The 22,885-nt window shown below is 36.1% G+C and overlaps 1 protein-coding gene and 1 pseudogene across 1 annotated transcript in view; both read right to left on the reverse strand.

Moving 5' to 3' along the window:
• LOC120246106 (fibroblast activation protein alpha) overlaps nt 1-22,885 on the reverse strand; it is a 73,365-nt gene that overhangs the window by 30,273 nt on the left and 20,207 nt on the right. The window contains exons 6-14 of the mRNA XM_039253433.1: nt 22,208-22,260; nt 18,554-18,626; nt 17,764-17,884; nt 16,714-16,868; nt 14,598-14,701; nt 12,437-12,572; nt 8,691-8,735; nt 2,114-2,218; nt 1,945-2,015 (exon numbers count right to left, since the gene is read on the reverse strand). Of these exons, the coding sequence (XP_039109364.1) occupies nt 1,945-2,015; nt 2,114-2,218; nt 8,691-8,735; nt 12,437-12,572; nt 14,598-14,701; nt 16,714-16,868; nt 17,764-17,884; nt 18,554-18,626; nt 22,208-22,260 (863 nt within the window). The remainder of the gene's footprint in view (nt 1-1,944; nt 2,016-2,113; nt 2,219-8,690; nt 8,736-12,436; nt 12,573-14,597; nt 14,702-16,713; nt 16,869-17,763; nt 17,885-18,553; nt 18,627-22,207; nt 22,261-22,885) is intronic.
• LOC120246120 lies at nt 3,678-3,839 on the reverse strand (annotated as a pseudogene).

Genomic DNA, 22,885 nt, shown 5'->3' on the forward strand with positions numbered 1-22,885 from the left:
CTCTGTGAGTTCGTCTGAATATCACGAAGTAACTGCTTTTTTTTTTTCTCCTTCAGGAAGAGCGTAATAGACTGTAGAAAGTTAGGTTTGATTACCAATTTTTAATTCTTGAGATTGTTCAGGGGCTCAGGTACTACTATGTGTTCACTGTCATAAAAACCCTGTTATCCGCATGTAAAAAGAAAAGGTTACAGAATGCAAATCACACCCAGGATTAAATGTGTCTCAACCCAGCATTCTTCTTCATGCCTTTACTAACTTCACGGGACTCTGATAGATTGATGGGCACTTGCACTTGCCTTCCCCCACATAATCTCAAACTACCAGTGAATAAAGTACTCAGTATCTTTTCCAAACAGCCATCACCCGCTACCCCCAACCCCACAGCTTTCTTATTCTGTCAAAGGCTTCACTATTGATTGCCTTCATCTCACACTTGTAACAGCCTCCACTTTGCCTTGCCTTTCCCTTTTCCTTCACTGCCATGAAGTCACCAGTCTTGTTCACCCTCCATCTGTCTTTATGGTCTATCTACCTTCCCTCTCATTCACTTAACAAATATTTACCGAATTCCAGCTATGTGTCAGGTACTATGTCAAGTGCTAAGGACACACAAAGAAAGGAGGCATAGCTTTTCCCTCAGAGTCCATATTTTATTGCCACTGTTCTAGTTCAGGCCTCTGTCATTGCAGGCCTAGATTACGACCATAGCTGGGTCTTCCTGCCTTTGGTTTCCCCCAAAGTCCTAACCTTATTATGTCTGAAATTTCCCATCCGCCTTTATCTCGTCATTCTTCTTAGCACTGGTGACTGTGATGACTGCTCCATACAATGTCCAAACTCCTTTGTCAAATGTTCCAAGAGTGCCCTAAATTGGCAATTGGTTTCTGGCAGGTTTTTATGCAGTGAGCCTGGACTAATGATCCCCCTCCTTTGCTCTTAGAATTATGGGTAATGGTCGGCAGGTTGTAAGGAAGTACCCTGGATTTGGACTTTATTAGAAGCAAGGGAAAGGACCTGTACATTCTTGATTACAGAAGTTTGATCATAAATGATTATTTTAAGATGATTTATTTATATAGTACACAGGATGGACTGAAGAGGAAAGACTCAGAAGGAAGAAGTCCCATGTTGAGAAAAGATTAAGAACCTTCGATTTAATGTGTTTTAGGTTTGAATCCTTGTTCTGCTGCTAATTAAATATGTGGTGTTGACCACGTTAATTTCCAGGGGTCAGCTTTCTCATCTGTATAACCAGGATAATTGTTTCTACTTTACAGAATGTGGTATGAAGTAATTGCTCAAAAAACAATAGCTGGGGAGTCTGGGTGGCTCAGTTAGTTAAGCGTCTGACTCTTGATTTTGGCTCAGGTCAGGATCTCATGGTTCTTGACTTCGAGCCCCACGTCGGGGCTCTCTGCACTGAGAGCACGGAGCCTGCTTGGGATTTTCACTCTCTCTCTGCCCCTCCCCCACTGGCTCCCACTCTCTTCTTTCTCTCTCTCTCAAAATAAATAAACTTTTTAAAAAGATAGCTCTTGTATATAATAATCTTAAACTTACATAACAGTGAATCGCTATAAAAAAATTCTGTATCTATGGGCTGCCCTTCATGGAATTTTGAAGCTTGCTCATTTCAAGTACTAACGAGTAAAATTTGTGTCTAAAACTAGTTATTATTTGTCAAATTTTATACTTTTAATGTAATTATCTGCCAGGTATCAGAAGAGAAGTAACCGCTTACTGAATGTTCTTTCCTAAAAGAAAGCATGTTAGCTAGCTATTAGAGAACACACAATCTTAATGAAACCACAGCTATCTGAACTAAACTACAGAGTATGTAACAAAAAATGCTTTTAACTAAGAGGTGGTACAGTATCATTTGTGGGTCCATCAGTGCCAATTAAAACCTGAATGGTGCATCATGCTTCATGCAATACTTACAGTGAATCCTGTGTTACTCTGAATATATTTATGGCCTCCCACTTGCCACTTGTAATTTGAATAGCATTTTCCTATAAAAAGACAAACATTATGTTGTGTGAAGCTGAGCGTTATTTGAGCAACCTCAACTGAATGATCTCTGAGGAGATAAATCTTGGAAGGAACATACCACAGTGTCTTTGATATAGTGAATATGTTTGTAGCCATCCTTGTCGCTAAATATTTTGTAGTACGAAATGGCATCATAGCTGAAAACTGGTGTTGAAACAAAGAACTGAAAGAAATGAACAGAGGTTATGTTCAAAAGACAAACCAAACTAAAACTATAGAATTTTTTAGAAGCAGTGGATAGTTCATGATTAACGGAACCAGAATGCCTTGCCTCTCCTACCATCCATCAACCACATCTGAAATGCCATTCTTTCAGTTAGACAGCTTTTCTAGTAATTCTAACAGACATTTGCCCATTTCAACTGCTGCTTAATTGCTATTGCATGCCCCTGTGTTTATAATGTTTAATTTGATTGAATGTCTATGCTTGGAGATAATGTGGTTTGAAATAGAGTTAAGAGAATCACAAATGAATGTTGTTATTTATGTAGCCAAGTCAAACTTCAAAATGTGGTATTTGACCAAAGAGTGACTCATGAAGGCTGATAGATTTTTTGAGTTTTGATTTGTCAGATGCCAAACAGCTAATGCCAATGATTCAGTGAAGACATTTTAAAGATGAAAATGTCATGCCCTGCTAGCCACAGTTTTTCCTGGTGGAAAGAAATTTCTAGACCCAGGACAAGTGGGGGGTTTGCTCCTGGAACTCAAGGAGTGAAGCAGACCTTACTGCCCATCTGTGACCTCTTCCCAGGGTCCCCGCTGGCAGCTTACTGGGAACTGGTGAATGACCTAAGGAGGCCCTGACATTCAGCTCTTGTGTGCCCTGGAACAGAGCAAACCATAACCCTATATCCTTCATGATACAGATAACTAAAATCCTGCAAATGTCTTTATACCAAATTTTAGCTACTAGTTTCTCCCATTAAAAAAAATAGTCTTGGGGCACCTGGGTGGTTCAGTTGGTTAAGCCCCTGACTTCTGCTCAGGTCATGATCTCACGTTCATTTCACGAGTTCGAGCCCCATGTCCGGCTCCCTGCTGTCAGGGCGGAGCCCACTTCGGATCCTCTTTCTCTCTCTCTCTCTCCCTCTCTCTCTCTCTCTCTCTCTCTCTCTCTTTGTTTCTCTGTCTCTCAAAAATAAGTAAACATAAAAATTTTTTAAAATAACTTTATCTTACATTTGTTGGCTTTTTCCCCTGGTCATTGGGTTATAAAAGAAAGGTAAAATGGTAAAATAGCTATGTGAGGATAGAGCTACTCTACATCACAGCCAGTAGATATTCCCACAAATAATCCCAAACCAGCTCTCTCTGGCTGGAAGTGCTTCCACACAACAAGGAAGCAAGATGTTCAACTCCTTCAGAACTGACCAAGCAACAACCAAACTATCATTATCTTTTAGTTGCTGTAGACCTTTTTAGTGATGGCTCTAGGTGTGATTTGATAATTGATACTTTTCGAAAAAATTGGTGGTTATGATTACATGCTATTATAATGTAACTTCATTGGGGCGCCTGGGTGGCTTAGTCGGTTAAGCGTCCGACTTTCGCCTAGGTCATGATCTCGCAGTTTGTGGGTTCAGGCCCCGCGTCGGGCTCTGTGCTGACTGCCAGCTCAGAGCCTGGAGCCTATTTCAGAGTCTGTATCTCCCTCTCTCTCTGACCCTTCCCTGCTCACGCTGTCTCTCTCTGTCTCCTAGAAATAAATAAAAAATAGTAAAATAATAAAATAAAATAAAATGTAACTTCACTTGATCTTAGCCAAAAGGCTGAGAAGCGATTAAAATGTAACTTATTTGATGTGGCATCTGTAGTGGTTTGGATAAGGTTCTCCAAAATTCATTTGAACCCAGAACCTCAGAATGTGACTATTATGGGCCAAATGTGTGTATCTCCTTAAAATTCATATTTTGAACCCCTCATATAAATTAAGGTTGGTGTTAGGAAGTGGAACTTTGGGCAGGTAATTAGGATTAGATGAGGTCATAAGGGTAGAGCTTTATGGGATTAGTGCCCTATAAGAATCACCAGAGTGCTTGCTTCCCTTGCTATGCTCTCCACCACATGAGGGTACAAGAAGTTGGTGGTCTTCAACCCAGACGAGAGCTCTCACTAGAATCCAACCATGCTGGCACCCTGGTCTAAGACCTCAGCCTCCAGAAGTGTGAGAAATCAACTTCTGCTGTTTTTTTTTTTAATTTTTTAAATGTTTTATTTATTTCTGAGAGAGAGACCGTGTGAGCAGGGGAGGGTCAGAGAGAGAAGGAGACACAGAATCTGAAACAGGCTACAGACTCTGAGCTCACAGTCAGCACAGAGCCCGACATGGGGCTCAAACCTACAAGCAGTGAGATCATGACCTGAGCCAAAGTCGGATGCTTAACTGACTGAGCCACCCAGGCACCCCCAACTTCTGCGGTTTTTAAGCCACTCAGTCTATGGTACTTTGTTTAGCAGCCCAAATGAAGGAAGATGACGACCCCATTTGCAGATATAATCAAAGTAAGAATCGAGCTGTGATCATACTGACTTTGAGTGGGCCCTAAGTCCAATGAATGGTGTCCTTATAAAAAAGAGAGGATACCAAGAAACACAGAGGGACACAAGGTAGCAGGGTACATGGAAGTGGGAACAGAAACTGGGGAGATGTAGCTACAAGCCAACAGAGTCCTGCCAAGAGCCACCAAAAGGTGAAAGAGAGGAAGTCTCCTTTGGAGGCTTCAGAGAGAGCAGGACCATGCTGACACCTTGACTTTGGACTTACAGCCACCAGGATGGGGACACAATGGATTTCTGTTGTTTGAAGCCACCAAGTTTGTGGTAATTTGTCATATCAGTCCCAGGAAACTAATACTGTGCCCTAAGTCTTATCACTTTGGACAGTGGTAAGAATGTCCAAGAATGGATGCCTTTCACAAAATAAAAAATGGGATAAGGAGAAACTGCTATCTCCTGGCATGGTTCCTTTATGAGTTTCACTAATAATAAGTCCAGCCTCGGTAGGATTCTGTGTATTGAGACTTGTGCCTCTAAATAAAATTAAGAGTGAATTCAGTGGAAAAGAGGCCCAGGGAAAAGAAATTCTGGTTTGTCATTTTGTGGATGGGATTTTGTTAGTATAAGTCTGACAAGCCATTCTTTCATTTGAGAATGAAGCTTTGCCTTCTTGGGCAAATGATGATATACTTGCTTACTAGTAATCACTTTCCAACGCCTCCCTCTTACTCCTTAGGGTGAAAGACATAAACTAGCTCTGTGTTGTTTTTACCACTAAAATGGAACCAGAGTCATGGAATGTTTTAAGATGACAGAGTAAAAACATATTCTCCTCATGCCTCTGGTTAGTAAGGAACTTTACAAAAGGTTTTGTTCTGGGTTAAAACTTAAAACTTTCATTTTCATTGGAAAAAAAATAACAGGGCAGAGTGTTCCATTTGAAGATATTAGAATCAGGCAAACAGGAAGACTATCTCTGCTAAGCAAAGACTGTTATCTTCTTCCCTTTCATTGCTCACATTGAGGACACCTGCTTTGGATGAACAGGTAACTTGGGTGAGCTAAAGAGGGTGTGAAATATTTCCGCATTCACTTTCCCAGAGCTGGCTCCATAATGCATCCTGAGTTAAGTGTGTCTTGCAGTAAGTCACACCTGGACCCTAGAAAGCACACGTAACGAGGTGGTCCTCAATTTTAACAAGGCCTCTTCACAGCCCCTTTATCATGCTTAGATTTTCTGATAATTTACTCACCTCTATGTGCAAAGCCATTTAAAATGTTTTACTTGGAAGGTGAGATTATTTACCACCCGATAATTTCTTCCCATGGCTGGTAAACAACCTGAGGTGCTAGTTATCAGAGGCTGATGCCTAAGCTGAGTCCACATTGGATGAAAAGCAGACTTCCAAGCACCAAACTCGTTTTTCTGAGAGAAAACTCATTTTTCTGGCAACCAAGTCAGCCACGCTTATTTGTGAAACAAGGAAATAAAGGCTTACTTAAAAGTCAAAGACATCCACAGCCCCATTTTTCTGAAAAAAGGGGTTTTACCAATAGCTAAGGGAGGGGCCATGTATTCCTTAATTATTTTAAAATAATTCAAATGCAGCTTTGTAGTCTATGCTTTATGCTTTTAGTGTTTGTTCTACAAAGTTTACTGATTCAATACTAGGTTCTTCAATTAAATGGTTCTTTTTGTTGGTTTCCTACACGGCAAAAAGAAATTTGTTTAAAGTGAACTCATGGTCGTTATTTTTCTGATCAATTACCAAAGGAGATGTTAGGCTATATCCCCCAAGTTAAGACACTGAGTAGCTCATGCTGGAGGACAGAGAGGGATAGGTAAAATTCTATTTGCTAGTTCTGTGCCTGCACCTAGCAGGTCCATTGCTTTAAGCAAGTCATTCAATCTTTTCTGATTCACAGGTGATTTCCAAAGGTGTTTTTCAGTTTAAATCTCCTTAATGAAATCCAAAGGAATAATTTCCCTACCATCACTCTTTAAATTTACACTGATATGACTAGTCTGTACAGTTTCTCTAAAAAGTTCATAAATATTACTTGAACAAATGTCTGAAAGACATACATATTTCTTCTAGGTTATTTCTGGGTAATTCTATTAAGTCACTGATTTGATTATAGGTCAAAGGAAGCTATCCAGCATATTATGACATATGAATTATAAGCATATAAAGCTTGGTCTGACTTTCAAAAAACATGTCAAAAGTTGTAAAATCTAATGACTTCTTCAAAGCAGCTGCCTTGGGAGAATGTGAACTTACTCTTGAAAGCTATCACTACAAAAATTTTTGACAATACCCCTTTGGGTATTTAGAAACTTTACTGCCTATTTTAAATTTTAAGAGATTGAGATGGATACATTAAAAAATGACTTTTCCCAGTAGAATTCCAAAGCTACAGATGTTAAAATGATCTAGCACAAAATCATAGCTTGCAGATAAATAATACATATTCACAAGATTTACTTTGGCATCATTTTTGATTTAATGTAAGGATCTCATCTTCCCTCAAAGGGTATGTATGTGGCTCCACTGAGGGTATTTAAACAATGTTCTACAGCTTTAGAAGACATTTCATTAATAAATTAATTAATCCACTCAGCTAATGTGTGCTGAGATTACAAGGTTGGTGCTATACAGATTGTAAAAATTGATAAGATATAAATGTTGACTCCAAGTTACTTATAAATTAAGAGATTTCAAAAGATGCATTCTAAAATATTTCAGAGTGTTTTGAATGCATGCAGTATTTTCAGAATAAATGTGTATGGATTCCTAAGATCATGTCTTTGAGAAGATTGTTGGTATCATTGTTTACCTATTTGTAAAATAATATCACTCGTATTATTCTGTAGTAACTCTAGCTATATTATCATCATGGAGAATAGAAGCAAAGGAAATCTTCAAGTATTCCTTGCCTAAATCTTTACTGGAAATTTTATAATGAGAGTGAACTCATAGATTAACTTCCCCTTTCCTCGAGTTTTCAAACAATGATCTAGGAATTGTCTTTTTGGAAGATGAGCTATGGATTGACCAAGGTTCTAAAACTTTAAAAAATTCTGTCCTTTAACCAAATACTGCCGATTTTTCTTATGTTATTTAGTACAGTGGTAGAGTTCTTATGTCATTTAGAACAGAAATATCTTTTACTAAAGACAGAGTAAATATACTTAAGCTAAAATTGCTAACTCCAGAAAAATGTACAAGGAGTTTTTGACATCCGAGGATTTTTTCTTTGCAATTTACCTTCTTTATACCCATTTTAACTTTGAATTTTTATGTATTATTATCTTACAATTGACTCTGAATTCTTTATTGTCCTTGTATCATGGTTAATGTGTTAGGTCAGGTCCTAAGAGTCTTCTTTTTCTTTGTTTGTGCTACTCAGAGAAACTGTTTGTTTTTTTTTTAAACCCAAATGCTAGTTGAATTCAATCACACATCATTTGTAATATGTGACAGTACCCATGCAACATTCACTATTCTCTGTTCTATTTTGTATTCTTCAAATAGAACATAGGACACAATTGATAATTTTGTAAATCATGAGTTTTTACACTGAACATTCTCACAAATCATTAAATAAACCTATCCAAAAAAAATCTAGTGATCAAAAACCATAACAAAATATACAATTTCCTATTTGATACTACTTAAAAATGGGAAACGAATACATAATTCATTTATTCATTTCAGTTTATATGAAACTAAATAAGAGGCAGATTGTGTTTAAATTACTGTGAATACCCAATGTATTTGGTTTTTCTGATTCAACTGGCTAGTATTATTTTAAGTCTATCAGAAATGGTAGTTGCTTTTGAAAAAGTCTTTTTTTGTTTAATAAGAATATTAACTATGAATATCAGAGAGTCAGTTGCAAAAGTTAAGGTTGTTACCTGAGGACTATGACTTCTTCTCAACAGAATTTTAAATATATAGCATTAATTGTCTGGCATGAAATTGCTGAAAGGATCCTGCCGTTTTGTTTTTTCACCTTGATTTTTTTTCTATGAAACAAGTAGTGTCAGTTTGGATAGATTTAAAATACTCCTTTGATGGCTGAGAATCTGTCAAGTGTCATTAAAATATAAGGAAAAGATAGCAAAATCATACTCCACCAGCCCATCCAGTTCTGCTTTCTTCTATATGCTCCTGGGTCTAAAAGAAAGAAAGATCACATCAAATATGCTATTAGGAGAACAGTTTTTCCTAAACATAATCTGGGCATTTGAACCTGTTAAGCTGCCCACTCAGGGTGTACTATTGCTAATAGACTAACCTCACACTTGAATTTAAGGTGCCCATATTCAAAATCTAAACATCAGCACTGTTGCATATATATTTGTAATCTAAGGGATGGATCTTACTGAAAACCTTTAATAATTCTGGTTTAATTTTCCATGAGGCAGTGCCTAGAATTATTTCATTTCTTTCCATAAATAGCCTAGCACAACCCAAGCAATTGGTGTCATGTAGAAAAAGACATTTCAGTGGTGTCTGGATGGCTCAGTCAGTTAAGTGTCTGACTTTTGGTTTCAGCTCAGACTGTGATCCCCCATGGTTTGTGAGTTCAAGCCCTGCATCAGGCTCTGTGCTGACAAAGCAGAGCCTGGCTTGGGATTTCTCTCTCTCTATCAATTTGTCTGCCCTTTTTCCACTCACATGCCCTCTCTTACTCTATATTTTTCAAAAATTAAACATATAAACATTAAAAAAAAGACATTTCACAGTGGAGTTTAGGCTAATTTATTTTCTTAATCTTATTAAGTAGGTAGGAATCTTAAAATGTGCAATGAATCTTATTTTAGTGTATATTTTAGCATAGTACAATCATTTGTTGACCAAAATTTAGTGAGCCTAAATGGATGAATAGGATTTTCTAGACAAATAATTAGAGAAAGATCATTCTAGGTGAAATGAACAACACCGAGACCAGGCCAGTGAGGTAGACCACAAGAGTGGTTCCAAATGGCTGAGTGGAGGGTGACAATGGAAAAGAGTTCAAGAGGAGGGAAGATGTATGAGTGTCAGAATGATCTTGGAGAAACTTTATGTCACCCTAGGAAGTTTAGATCCCCCCTCTACATAAATCCTTTGAAGGAGTTAAAAATCACGATATGGAAAATATAATTGCAAACATGATACAGCGAACAGATTATAAGTCAGTAAGACAGAAAGAGAAAGAGAGCTCAATTGGAAGGCTTTTGTAATGTTTGGAAAAAGGATGATAAAGGCCTTATTCTAACTATGGATGGTGAGTACGAACCAGAGAAGATGTAGCCAGAGATTTTTAAAGGTTCAAATCCTCAAAATAAATTTGAGGGCAAATGGTAACCAAATCCTCTGGTATGTAAAAATTGGCTAAAGAGTAAGTCGTGAGTTGTGGTAGAGACTATAAGATTATTAGTAATCATTTTCTCTGTTTGCTAGGACTGTAGCGAGGCTACATTTCCTAGGCCCACTTCCAGTAGGATGTGGGCATGTGATAAGTTCTAACCAATGGTGTCTGAGCAGAAGTGACTCATTCTACATCTAGGCCTGACCTATAAAAACCTCTTATACTGATCCTCCATTCTCTTTTCCATCCCCCAGTGGGATTTTGGTGATCAGGTTTGAATAACCTTGGACTAGCTTTGGAAGTCACTAGATGAAGACACCACAAATGCCATCAACCAGGATCCTAGAGTGACTGTGCAGAGCAGAGCATCCCAACAATTAAAATTCCCCACTGACCTGGACTCAGTATTAGGTATTTATGTGATCATGTAAAAAATTTCTTTCTTCTTTTTTAAAAATTTTATTCATTTATTTTTGAGAGAGAGAGAAAGAGAGAGACAGAAAACACAAGTGGGGGAGGGGCATAGAGAAAAGGAAACACAGAATCTGAAGCATGCTCTAAGCTCTGAGCTGTCAGTGCAGAGCTGGTTGTAGGGCTTGAACCCACAAGCCATGAGATCATGACCTGAATCAAAGTCAGATGCTTAAGTAACTGAGCCACCCAGGCACTGCCCAAAATCTCTATTATATTAACCACTGAATTACTGGAAGGGTCTTATTGCTGTCATAGCAGTTAGCCTACCTTGCAAGTACATTAATATGGAGAATAGTAAGATTTCTAGAGAAATCTGAGAAAGAAGCGCTGGAAACAAAAAGTCAGTGAAGTAGAAAGAGAACCATAAGAGAAGGCAGTGTCATAAAAAGCAAGGGAATAATAAATTTTAAGGCACAGCTTTATTGTTTAACAGCACACTGTTGTTCTTAAATCTGAAAACGTGTTCCATATATTTATCAAATTATTTTGAAACCAAAGTTGCTTTGAAATCTTAAGGTTACCTGGTATTCTAAATTTGATCACTGTTTTTTGGGCCGTAAACTTAAAGTTGATATTCCAAGGAATTCCACATCTCCTTGAATAAACCTTTTTTATATTCTATCAGTTTGGATTAAAGTTGACCCTGATTTTTATAAATTGAATTTCAGATTCCAAAGCAATTGCTGTTTTTAATGCCTAGGTTTTAGAACTTAAAACTTAGTCTAAATGACTGACCTTATGGTTTTGAACTAATAAAATTAAATCAATAATTCTGAATACCTAGATTCAGTAAAAACAATGTGGATATATTCATCCCAAACTGATTTTCTAATTAACTACCACTATCAAGTTTATTCTTTTTTTCCCTCTATGGTACTGCATTGAAGCCAAAATCTTTCTGTTTTGTATAGCAAAATATAAATAAGATATAAAAAAGGCTTCTAGCATATTCCATCAAAATTAGTCAAGCTTCTAACAGAGTAGTGATTTAAAAACATATTTTTAGCCCGAGTAATGTTGACTATAATAGTCCTGATATATTTCCAAATAGATTCATAAGACTCTTTCTTGCAAAACATAGTGTCCTAATTTCAAGATGGAATTCAGTGATTTGCTTTGATTCCTCTGTGCTTTTTTTCTTACTTGATAAAAAAAAGGTTTATTCTATATTTGGTTTAATTAAACATATCTTCATAATTAGAAGCCTTATGAAATGTATCCATCAAATTTCCTATTTAAAGAAAACATTTTCTATGTCTTGGTCTCTAATAGGAGTACTTATGAACAGGCTCATTTTAAAGCTTTTAGATTGATGAAGTACTTTTCTAACTCATTAGTTTAACAGATTATGTTTGGATATGAACAACAGAAACGATTAAAACCCAACAATAAATCTGTGCCTAATTTTCAAGTTTTTTTCCTCCCTAAAATAAGCACAATATTTCTATTCAGTATTAACCCACTGAATTACTGGAAGATACCAGGATAGCAAGATAGTTTGATCTGGTATTTCATGACATATTCTCAATTACCTACTTTAAATTTTAAAATGGAAATGTTTGGCTTTCTTTTAATATTAATTTCCTTCAAACTATTTATTTTTTATTTTTACATTGAATAGAACATACCACCATTTGCATTTTTCTGTATTTTTTAATAGACTATATTTATTTCCCTAAAGACCTATTTATGTTCTCATTTCATTATTTTGGATTTTTTTGACTGCCAATCTTATATTCTCAAAAGGGTGGATTTTCATCCTAACTCAGAACCAGATACCTTATTTTCCCAATATTACATTGTTTCATTTAGTCTTTTTCTCCATTCAGTTTTATTGCTAAACTCATTCAAGAAAACAAGGGGTGTCCTACTTATTTAATTTTTTTAAATAATGGACTGTGAATAAAGGGGAGTTTTTTTGCAAAGCAATCAGGAGTTGAATGCAGTAATTCTGGCTTTATAATACAAAGTGTTAGTGATAAATAAGTCCCCGTCTCATATACTTTCTTCTTCAGAAATACACTTCTGTGGGTTTAACATGACCTACCTTTGGACAATCCCATGTCTGCCAGCCTTCCATGAAATCACATATAGACAGAACTGAAACATTCTGGATTCTTTTCAACCACTGGAAACATATTCGTTTATCAGTAACCCATGTGAGCCAACTGAAATAATAATCACTGCAAATAAACCAAAGCAGACAGTCACTACCATAAACCAGTATCACATCAACTAATTTCTCAATTCTGTTTTCTCAAGGATGTATTTTGTTATTATAAAATACTTATTCCATAAATACGGAAGGTAAAACTTTCCCTTCTCTACAGAGAAAGTTTCAATATACTTGCTGACCTCTGAGGAATATCTATAAGAGAGTTCATTCATCTAATGGAATTATTTTATATTTGAGCTTTCTCCTGATTTTGGACTTTTATATCTTAGGAAAAACGTTAAGACATGAGGCGAAAGCTATTGGTCAATCTAGAAGGGAAAAAAAAGCATTAAACTGGCTATTTTGCATGGGTAAACTCAATTTTTCACTTTTTAAGTGGTTGAGAGAGAGCCAAGTATGAATAATGCCTATCTTTCTCTCCAGGCAGGTTTGTGCCAGAAGCCATATTTTAACTGTGACCAGGGTCAAGGGTTGAAATTCAGGGTCAAGGGTTGAAATTCAGGTTTAGTATCATAATCAGAGATGATGTACACTAAGTAACTCTATTAGTACTCGGTGCATAGTTGGTGTCAATGAAATGGCAGCAATTATTACTTGGCTCTAAGAATGAACCTTTAGATGGAAAACATCAATGTAAATAAACCACAGAATCTTTGATATAAAAGAAATCACAGAACTGGAAGGGTCTCTGGCTCAGACTCTGGTCTTACCTCTTACCAGTTATACTATTTAAAGTGACTTACTTAACATATCTTTGCCCCTGTTTCTTTATAAAGTGGGAATAATAGTATTACCAAATTAAAGCTTGCTGTAGAATTTGTTGAGCATGCTTAAAGTTTGTGAGGATTCTCCCTGCTCCATGGTTAGTGCTGAGAAAATGTTAGCTATTATTATTAAATTGTTAGTATTTTACAGATGCTCCAAAAACCCCTTTCTATCATTCTATTTGGCTCCTAAGGAGAATGACAGTGAAAGAAAGAAAGAAAGGAAGAAAGGAAGAAAGGAAGAAAGGAAGAAAGAAAGAAAGAAAGAGAGAGAGAGAGAGAGAGAAAGAAAGAAAGAAAGAAAGAAAGAAAGAAAGAAAGAAAGAAAGAAAAGAAAAGAAAGAAAGAAAGAAAAGAGGAAAGAAAAGAAAGAAAGTTGTATTTAGTAAAGTTTCCATCAACTAGATTGGTAGTAGTTGGGGGAAGTAAGTACCCCAAATAAAGCCATTTTAAATTATCCAAGAGTAGATTCACCCTGGCAAAGCCCCGTGGAGGCCTCTGCTTAGGTTCTTTTCCCTGTCAGTGATCAATCATTTGGCCCTGGCTGACTCTCCTGCATGGGACAGCAGGCCCTGGCCTGTTAGCGTTTGGGGAGTAGTGAGGAGGCCCACCAGGCAGAGTGTAGGGGACCTCTTACCTTTATCTGCTTCAACCAAAATGACCAGGGAGAACTGATGGAAGCTTGGAGGGTTGCTATCATCAGGACTAATCAGACAGGATCTACACAGAACACCACACTGAGGGAGTGAGACTGATTCATGTCCCCGTCTACCTAGAGTTAATCCCAAACAGATAACCGTACAACCAGATAATTGTGAATGGACTGCATCCTAGTAAAAAATGCTAATATTTGGAGAGGGTTGGCCTCTTGTTAGTCATGCATATGTGATCAACAAGGATCCATGAAACCTGGGTTCAAGGGAAAGTAGACCAGACTTGAGAGAAGCCAGGCTGAAAACATACATGAATTGTAATATTTGCCTGCTGATCCCAAGTTTACATTCACACATCTGAGGGAGTATCACTTAGATTGACCACTCTGATCATCCTTATAGGTGTGAAAGAGGCCAATACTTTAAAATCAATTTCAGACAGGTAGTTTTTAATTTGGTTACATATTTAGGTTTACATGCCAATTTTATTTATTTTTTTCTGCCTCGAGTATACATATCATAAACTCACTAGAAAAGAAGTGTCAATCTCAGCTAAGAAATTTAAGTGTTAAAATTCAGGTTAAGGTGGAAGGAAAGCATCTGAGCTCACTCTACCTTGATGCTATCATTGCTGGAACTGGTACTTCTATGGGACCTATATGCTCAGGGTGAGTGGCGTCGATAATGAATAACCGCACAACAGGATTCTTAGCTCCAGCCTGCCAAAGAAATGGAGATCATATGTTCATAAAATTTTAATTATGATCAAAGTATTAAAGACACTTTACAAATTTAGGCATTTTTTATAAGCTTACAATATTAAGTATATCACTGTTGAAAACATTCTAATTATAACATGACCAGGAATTTCAATTCGATTTTACTTGCAGGGCAATTACAAATATTATGTTAACCAGAGGGTAAACACATATTTTAAATGATTAATGAGAGAGCTTTGATTCATAGGGGAGCAATCTTTTGGATATGAAAATGCAGTGCCATAACTGACATTCTCTTTTCTGACTTTCAAGACAGGTATTTCCTATTATTATTATTATTATTATTAGGATAATTATTATAATCACTTCTCCATGTGCTAGAAGGAGTGCAGAAGGAAGAACAGTGTAAAGAATAAATAATGGAAGATACTCTTTGCTTTTTGCCCTATAACATGGTCTAGGACATTCACTACTCGGTCTCCTGGCTGGTTTCATTACTACTGTTATCATCCCCCCAAATTAGGGAAATGTCACCTCCAAATAAAGTGCCCGTTGAATTTGCACTTTTCTTGTTTTGTACTTTCTGTGCTATTATACACCCTAAATTTACATGACAGTGTAGTTCACACCCAGACAGCTTCTTCGAGTTCCTGTTATTTTAACACAGAAAAAGAGAGTCTTATAATTGTTAAACAATTTAAGTCCACAAAGTTTAAGTTCACAGCCTTAAATGACTCCATGCCATTTGGATTTATCTAAAGAACTGTCCAGGCTCTTCTCTGACCTCCTGTTTCACTATGAAGCTTAGCTGGGACTTCTTGCTTCTTTTGAGTTGTCTCACCTCTCAGCCTGATGTAAATGTTTCAACAACTCCAGTCTTCAGGGAAACATGAAAATTTTTTGGGTCCCAACTTCTCTGTCAGTGTCAGTTAGTCCTCATCTCTGGGTTCCTCCATTTCTTCCTGCTCCCTTGCGCTCTCCTGACGATCAAAGTTCTTTTACACCTTGGATCCCAAGTGCCACATCTCTCGCTTCCAAACATCTCCAGTCTTTCAGACTTTATATACAGTCACTGAGGGGTCTCCTACCTAAACATGCATATCCTATCCATTGTCTTTTCTCATATGACTTTTAACATAAATTTTAGACTGTCTGGAATTTCTAGTTCTCTAACTATACCCACTTTGAATTACATCAGAAACCACTTATTTGTATGCATATCCATAAAAGGACCCACTAGGTCCATCCGTAACTGTGTTCTCTTTGGCAAGTAAACACAATAGGGACCAAAGAACAAAGAACTATTTTCTACAACCACTTCCATTCCTTGTAAAAGAGGAGAATTTATTATTTCATTCTCTTTCAGATTTCTTCATATCCTAAATCAAACTAGGAAATGTTGCTTCTCCACTATGACCTTCCTGTTCTCCTACCACACATACAGGAGCCCTCTCTTCAGACTGAATGAAAAGTGTTTCACTCAGAATTCTAGAATGGTTATACAAGAAATGTTGGGTTCATTCCATGTCTAATTTCCTCAAGGAAGACACTAGGTTCACACCCTTAACCTACCTTGTATGTCCGGAAAAGATCATAACTCGTGCCCGCTTCTACCTGACAGGAACATCAAGTTCCACATTTGTATTTTCCATTCTAGTTTGCATTTACATGAGAATTCAAGAAGGAATTGCAAAGCAGAACTTTACCCTGAATTTGGAGCATGAAAGATGAAAAATTAAAATTAAGTTAAGCTTGTTTTTCCTCCATAATCTAGACCATATGTTTTTCAAAGATTCTGCGATGGATTTTGCAAAGACTACTTCATCCAGCACAACCAGATGTCCAAAGCAACAGATGTCCACATAAATAATAGAGCACAGTACAATGTTTGCCTTACAATGCACAAGGATAAGAAGCTCTCCAAACTTGTTGATCCCACCTCTATTCATGGTGTTGGTTGCTCATTTTGACACCAGAGAAATGGAAGCATCTGCTAAAAGTACTCAACATACCTTTGGGTATGGAATATTTATTGTTCTAGGATATTGTTCATCCCCATAATAGGAATAGGCGATAACTGGTATCTCCGTATCATTAAATTCTGCATATGCCAAAAATTTTCCATTAGGAGACCACCAGAGAGCATATTTTGTAGCAAGCATTTCCTCTGAAATATAATCACAAGTATATAAATAACTGTTATGGCCTACTCTTAAAATCATTGTAAATTCTTCAAAATATATTGTATTAGGCATTTATTGACTGCAATAATTTATTTAATGTGGATGTGACATATGTCAAAACTTGGTTATTAATATAGATAAATAACCCGAGTTTAAAGAAATAGCTTAAACTTATACTTCATATCAAACATCAATCAGTTTTCTTAGGAATTGATATTAATCAGAAATATAATTATTTAAGTAAATTAATTAAACATTTCAACAATAAATAATTTTACCCTTGGGACAGCTTCTGGTTTTTATAGTCACCTAATATAGCCCAAATAAGGAATTATACTATAACAGTGACATAAATGTTAGGTGTTGACTTTTTCTCCTAGGAATATTTAAAAAAAAACAACAGTTCAGTTATATATTTTTTAATAAAGGCAAGAACTATAAGACCTTTTAAAGTCCGGCTAGGTTCTGAATCCTACACGGCCTACAAAGAGGACACAATTCATTAAAGTATAAAAAACTAAGAATATTTCTCTGCACAATTATAAAGACAGTTGTTTAGTTTTGGAAGAAAGATTTATTTCTCAAGAAAAAAGAAAACCTGAGGAAATGTACTAACAAAGCATCTGAGGACCATAAACTTCTTGAAATGTAAATTATTACTACCACTTTATAACACTTATGAAAATAAACTCGACCAGGCTGATCATTAGATTTTGTTCTTTCAGAACAGGCACATCCTGTTCATAACCTGATAACAGCTTTCAGAAATGCCACCATTCATCTCAGTAACATACCACTCATCTACATTTTACTAAATATATGCAATTATTTTCGATTAAAAGCCTAAAACAGCAATGGTAGAAAAAGAAGACAGCTTACCTTCATAAACCCAGTCTGGGATTCCATTGAATATTTTATTTTCTCTTCCATTATATGTTATTTGAAAAGGTGGGTCTTCTGGCCTTTGTTTCAAATAGACATTGTTTTGATAGACATAGGCCTAGAAGTGGTGGTAAGTTAGTTAATAAGGAGAATTCCATAAGAAATACAATAAAGTCTGAAATTTGTGTTAATTATTTACCTAATACCTTCAAAATGCGTGGTAATCCAGATGCAAAAAAGACTCACAACTAAAGTATTTTAATAGGTCAAAAAACCTACCAACTCACATTAACATCAATTAAGATTTTTAAAGTCTATCAAATAAAGCATAAAGTTTACTATTATATTCATTGCTTTATTACTCAAATAAATAATTGTGTATATTAACAGAAAGTCAAATAAATCTTTGAATATTAATAGCTAGCCAGATCTAATCTTTATTTAGAGTCCTTAAATAAGAGCTTGGACAAAATTTCATGTTGTCTGAAGCTAGTCTGGGAAACTTGTGAAAACCATATTTTTCCTCAGCTTTCTGGCACAACGCATTCTGGCTGAGTATGAGGATAAAGTTTTTGACTGCGATATTTAAAGAAGTCTATCCATGAGCTCGAGATTTTGCGGAATTCTCAGATGAGTTTCAATTTATCAAAACTCTTCCCGTTTTTAACCACTAAAATAGTCATGAATTTTTTTTTCCCTTTCAGGCAGGGAAATTTAACAAAGGCCAAAATCAAATGGCTCCTCTTTTATTTAAATGATTAAACACTTCTATAATTTAAACACTTACTAATTTACTCCCAACAGGCGACCAGCATAAATACTGAATTGGACGGGGAAGCTCATTTCTTCTTACAAACTGTCTAGAAGGAAAAAAAAAAAAAGAAGAAAGAAAGAAAAAATAATAATAAATCTTGCTGTTCAAGGAAAAAAACCCATCTTTATAAACATAAAAAATAAATAATAAAAATGAAGGATCATAGTCAGCTTCCTCAAACCTAACAGAAAGAACGTGACAACCCGGCATTAGAGACTTCGGGTTCCGGTAGCAGTTCTTCACCAGTTACTTAAATCACTTAACTTCTCTGGGTCTCAGTTTTTTGACCCTTATAGTGAAGTGAATTAAAGGTTTATTAAAGATTTATAGACTGTGAAAGTGAGACTATCTAGAAGTTATCTGATGGAACACTCTCATTTTATAAAAAATAAAATAAAATAAATGTGAGGTTAGAGAGATAAGACTTTTGAAAATCACATCGTTGGTTCTTGGCCGACCCCTAATTAAACTCAAGTCTCCTAACCCTCAGGACTGTAAAATTTGTACACCTCAGGCTGAGATGGTTGATGAAGTGCCTTCCAGCTCTAAAATGCTATAGCTGTGCTGAAGTTTAATATGTACTCTTCCACATTCTCATTTACAACCCCCATCTCTGTGAATGCATATGCATTTCAAATTTTTGAAAATAAGATGCCATTTGACAATCTCCCCAGGGATCTGACTTGAAATCAGAAAAGGAAAGGAACATCTGATCTCAAGCTAAACTGAAAAACAGATCATACACTGGGCAGTATGCCTTAAGCTTGCAAAGTTCTCCACCCATGGGGAAATTTCAAATATCTTATTGGCCAAAAATCTCACTTTGGTGCCTAGAGTCACCCTGCAATACTCAATTGACTAACTTGCACTGTGGGGCTTTTGTAGTTCTTCAGCAAGAATGTGTTCAGATTTTTATAAGTGCTAAGGAGTCATAGGATGCCATGCTTAAGTTTTGACTATTATCTTCGTGAAGATTATATAAATAGTTCCATCAAGGCTGCTTTTGTAGAGACACAAAACAAGACTTGCCTCCAAAGAATAAACTGAGGAGCCAGAAGAAAGACTCTTTGTCCTTGCCCTCAAAAAACTAACTCCAACCTGGACCTAAAATGTCTGACATTTCTACGTTTCTCATTCTCTTAAAGTTAGAACTTGTAAAGAATTGTAACCCATTTTACTTTGATGTACCTTATTTGATCATGCGGCCTGAGGCCTAGCAAACTGTGAGGAACATAGGCAGATCAGCTTTGACTGGAGAAAGAGTAATGGCCTTGGAAGAGAGAGACTACTGGGGAAGCAGTGAGAAGCCTGCCTGCCAGGGGGCAGTATGTGAGCAGCAGGTGCCAGGAAGGTCCACAATATATTGAAACACATGTGAAGGCACAGGCAAAAGAATGATCCAGAAGAAAAGGCATTTCTATCTCAAGCCAGCGTTCACGTTACCTTTGACATTGTAACGCTGTCTTAGGTTTCCATATGCTGTGGAATCATCTATGCAAGCGTGCAGACGCGCCAAGCTGAAAATTTCAGCACAGAGTCTCTTCATGACTGGCAAGTCACCACAGCTGCCATTTTCTATGTTTTCTAAATAACTAACACTATGAGAGAAAGTGGAGGAGGCTGCTTACAAAGGCTGTCATCTCCTCTCAGTATTCCTCCCCATGCTTGAAACCAGAACTATCTTCACTTGCTCTGTGGTAGATTTTTATAGACCCTTCAGAAGCACATAGAAAACTTGGAATTAGTGGTATTTGGTCTTGCTTTGAATCTCAACAAATTCATCATCCCTCATTTCCTAAATTATGCTATATTTACCTGACAAAAACACAATTTGGCAAATTAGATAGTTGTTTAGATAAGATAAGAAAAGACAAGAAAGAGAGAGAGCAAGCAAGCAAGGAAGCAAGCAGTGGCTTGACTAAATTCACTGTAAAAAGCTAAATATTTAAAATGATTCTAGGCCATTAGGCTTATACAAGCCATAAATAAAATATTAGTATTGTCATTTTCTTTTGGAATGCTGTTTAATTTGTTGAAACTTAAGGCAGGATGTGGAGATTTTCAAAACAATTAAAAGAAAAATAAGAAATTGATTAAAGCCTTAAGAAATTGTGCTGAAAAAGTTAGGCTTTTACTTCACTAATTTAAAGTTTTCTTGAGAGTAGGTTCAGTACCTCAAGTTCATTTGTATCTCCTCCATATGCTTTTCACATAATATGTGTTCAATAAATTCTTTTTGAGAGGCTCCTGGGTGGCTCAGTTGGTCAAGTGTCTGACTTGATTTCAGGTCAGGTCATGATCTCACGGTTCGTGAGTTCAAGCCCCATGTTGAGCTCTGAGCAGATAGTGTGGAGCCTCCTTGGGATTCTTTCTCTCCATCTCTCTGCCCTTCCCCTACTCTCTCTCTCTCTCTTTCAAAATAATAAATAAATAAACTTTAAAAGAGAAAAAAATATGTTTGAATTTCATGATGATGTGGATACAGAGAAGAGAAAGATCCAGAGTATATTAAGATGAGTTCAGTTTCTACTTAGTATAGTAGTTCATATTTCCTAAATTGACAGTTTAAGATCAGAATCATTCTTTTCTGAACACTTAAAACAAGTAGATTTTTTTTTGAATTTTCGTGTTCTTACCAGACAAAAGAGGAAATAGACCATAAAATTTTTCAATGCCTCTTCAACCCATATAATTATTTTTCCCTTTTATATAACAGAAAATAGGATATCACATTAAGATGAGTAACTAAACCAATTCATTGTCCATAGTGAGTCAGAGTGATTTTGTAAAGTGCAAATCTGATTCCCTATTATCATCAGAACGACATCTAAACTCTTCTAAATGGTTTCCTCATGATTATTTGGTCCCTGCTTCCTGGCCCCAACTCCTTCCCAATCTTACACCACCTCTCACTAGTTGGCATGTCCTCCTCCAATTTCAACTCACCTGACCTATTTTGAGTTTCCGGAACACTCCATGCTCTCCCTTCCCTTGGAGCCTTTACAGATTATTCCTTCTGCCAGGAATTCCCTCACTAGGTGTTTTGCCTACCTATTCATTCTTTTTTTTTTCTTCATTTAAATTGAAATATTTCAAATAGTGAAACATACAAATAAAGAAAGAAAGTAATATGATAGATGACAATTTATCTATAACCCAGATTTAAGAAATGTTAACATTTTGCAATTCTGGTAACAATTAACTTAAAATCAATTGATGGAATCTGTGTTCAGATACAGTTGAAGGAGATTCGCATCCTCTGCCCTTATGTCTCCTTCCACTGAAGCAGCCACCCTCTTTTAAGTAGTGTGTCATTGTCATGGGCATGTTTGTACTTTCAGCACATAGGTTTACGTCCATAAATGGCATATTTATAATTTGGTCCTAAAGTAGGGAAAATAAAACTGCCTTTTAAATAAAAATACAAAACATTATTAAAATAAAAAAAAGGTAAATGTTTCATAAAAGTGTTTTCCTAAATCTCTCAATTTGTATGGGTTCACATATACTGTAAAGAAGAAACTAAGATCGGTAACAAGATAATGTAGTCCTAACCTTAAACCAAAGTGTGGAATTAAAAACTATAGTAGATATAAGTAGTGTCAATACATAGATATGAAGTTTTACCCAGTATTGAGGTCATAGATGTGATATGTTGCTGTGTAAGAGTATCTCCAAAGCTGTCAGAAAGAAGAGAGGCAGAGACAAATTATGATTCTCAAAAAGCTTATATCAATAATGTATAATAACAAGTGATTCAATTCAAGCTTCAGAATTATAAAAGGACTATTTTCACAAAGCACTAGGAAGAATATGTTTCAATTCCAAAAGAGTCTTCATTTAAAGAGTTTTACTGTGGACTTTTGTGCTGTTTGTCTAAGTTCCAGAACTAATCTCAGCAGTGATTCAACCCTCACTCCATAAAAAGCATATCCGAAGACATTTCTTAATATAAAAAGCTTTTCTTTGACACACTCTATCCTAAAAATTTTTCCTTAATGCTTTACCTTGATTTGAAGTAAAACCACTATGATCTCCATGGCCATAAGAATTACCTGAACCTGTGTAGTTCATTACAATGATACCCTCTAAAATTACATAGAGAATTTTATTCAACACAGAGTTTGGTATAAAATGTTTGCCTTTTTAAAAATATAATACATTTTGAAAATAATGGAAATTGAAAAATAAATAGAAGATACATAGTTTATAATTCCTCCAGAAAAACACTGCTCTTTTTCTCATTAAGTGTATTTGTTCTGTGGTGAGTGAATAATACAAATATTATTTTGGATTTTGTTTCTT

Source organism: Hyaena hyaena, unplaced genomic scaffold (genome assembly GCF_003009895.1).
Source record: "Hyaena hyaena isolate Hyena2069 unplaced genomic scaffold, ASM300989v1 scaffold_450, whole genome shotgun sequence".
Taxonomy (NCBI): domain Eukaryota; kingdom Metazoa; phylum Chordata; class Mammalia; order Carnivora; family Hyaenidae; genus Hyaena; species Hyaena hyaena.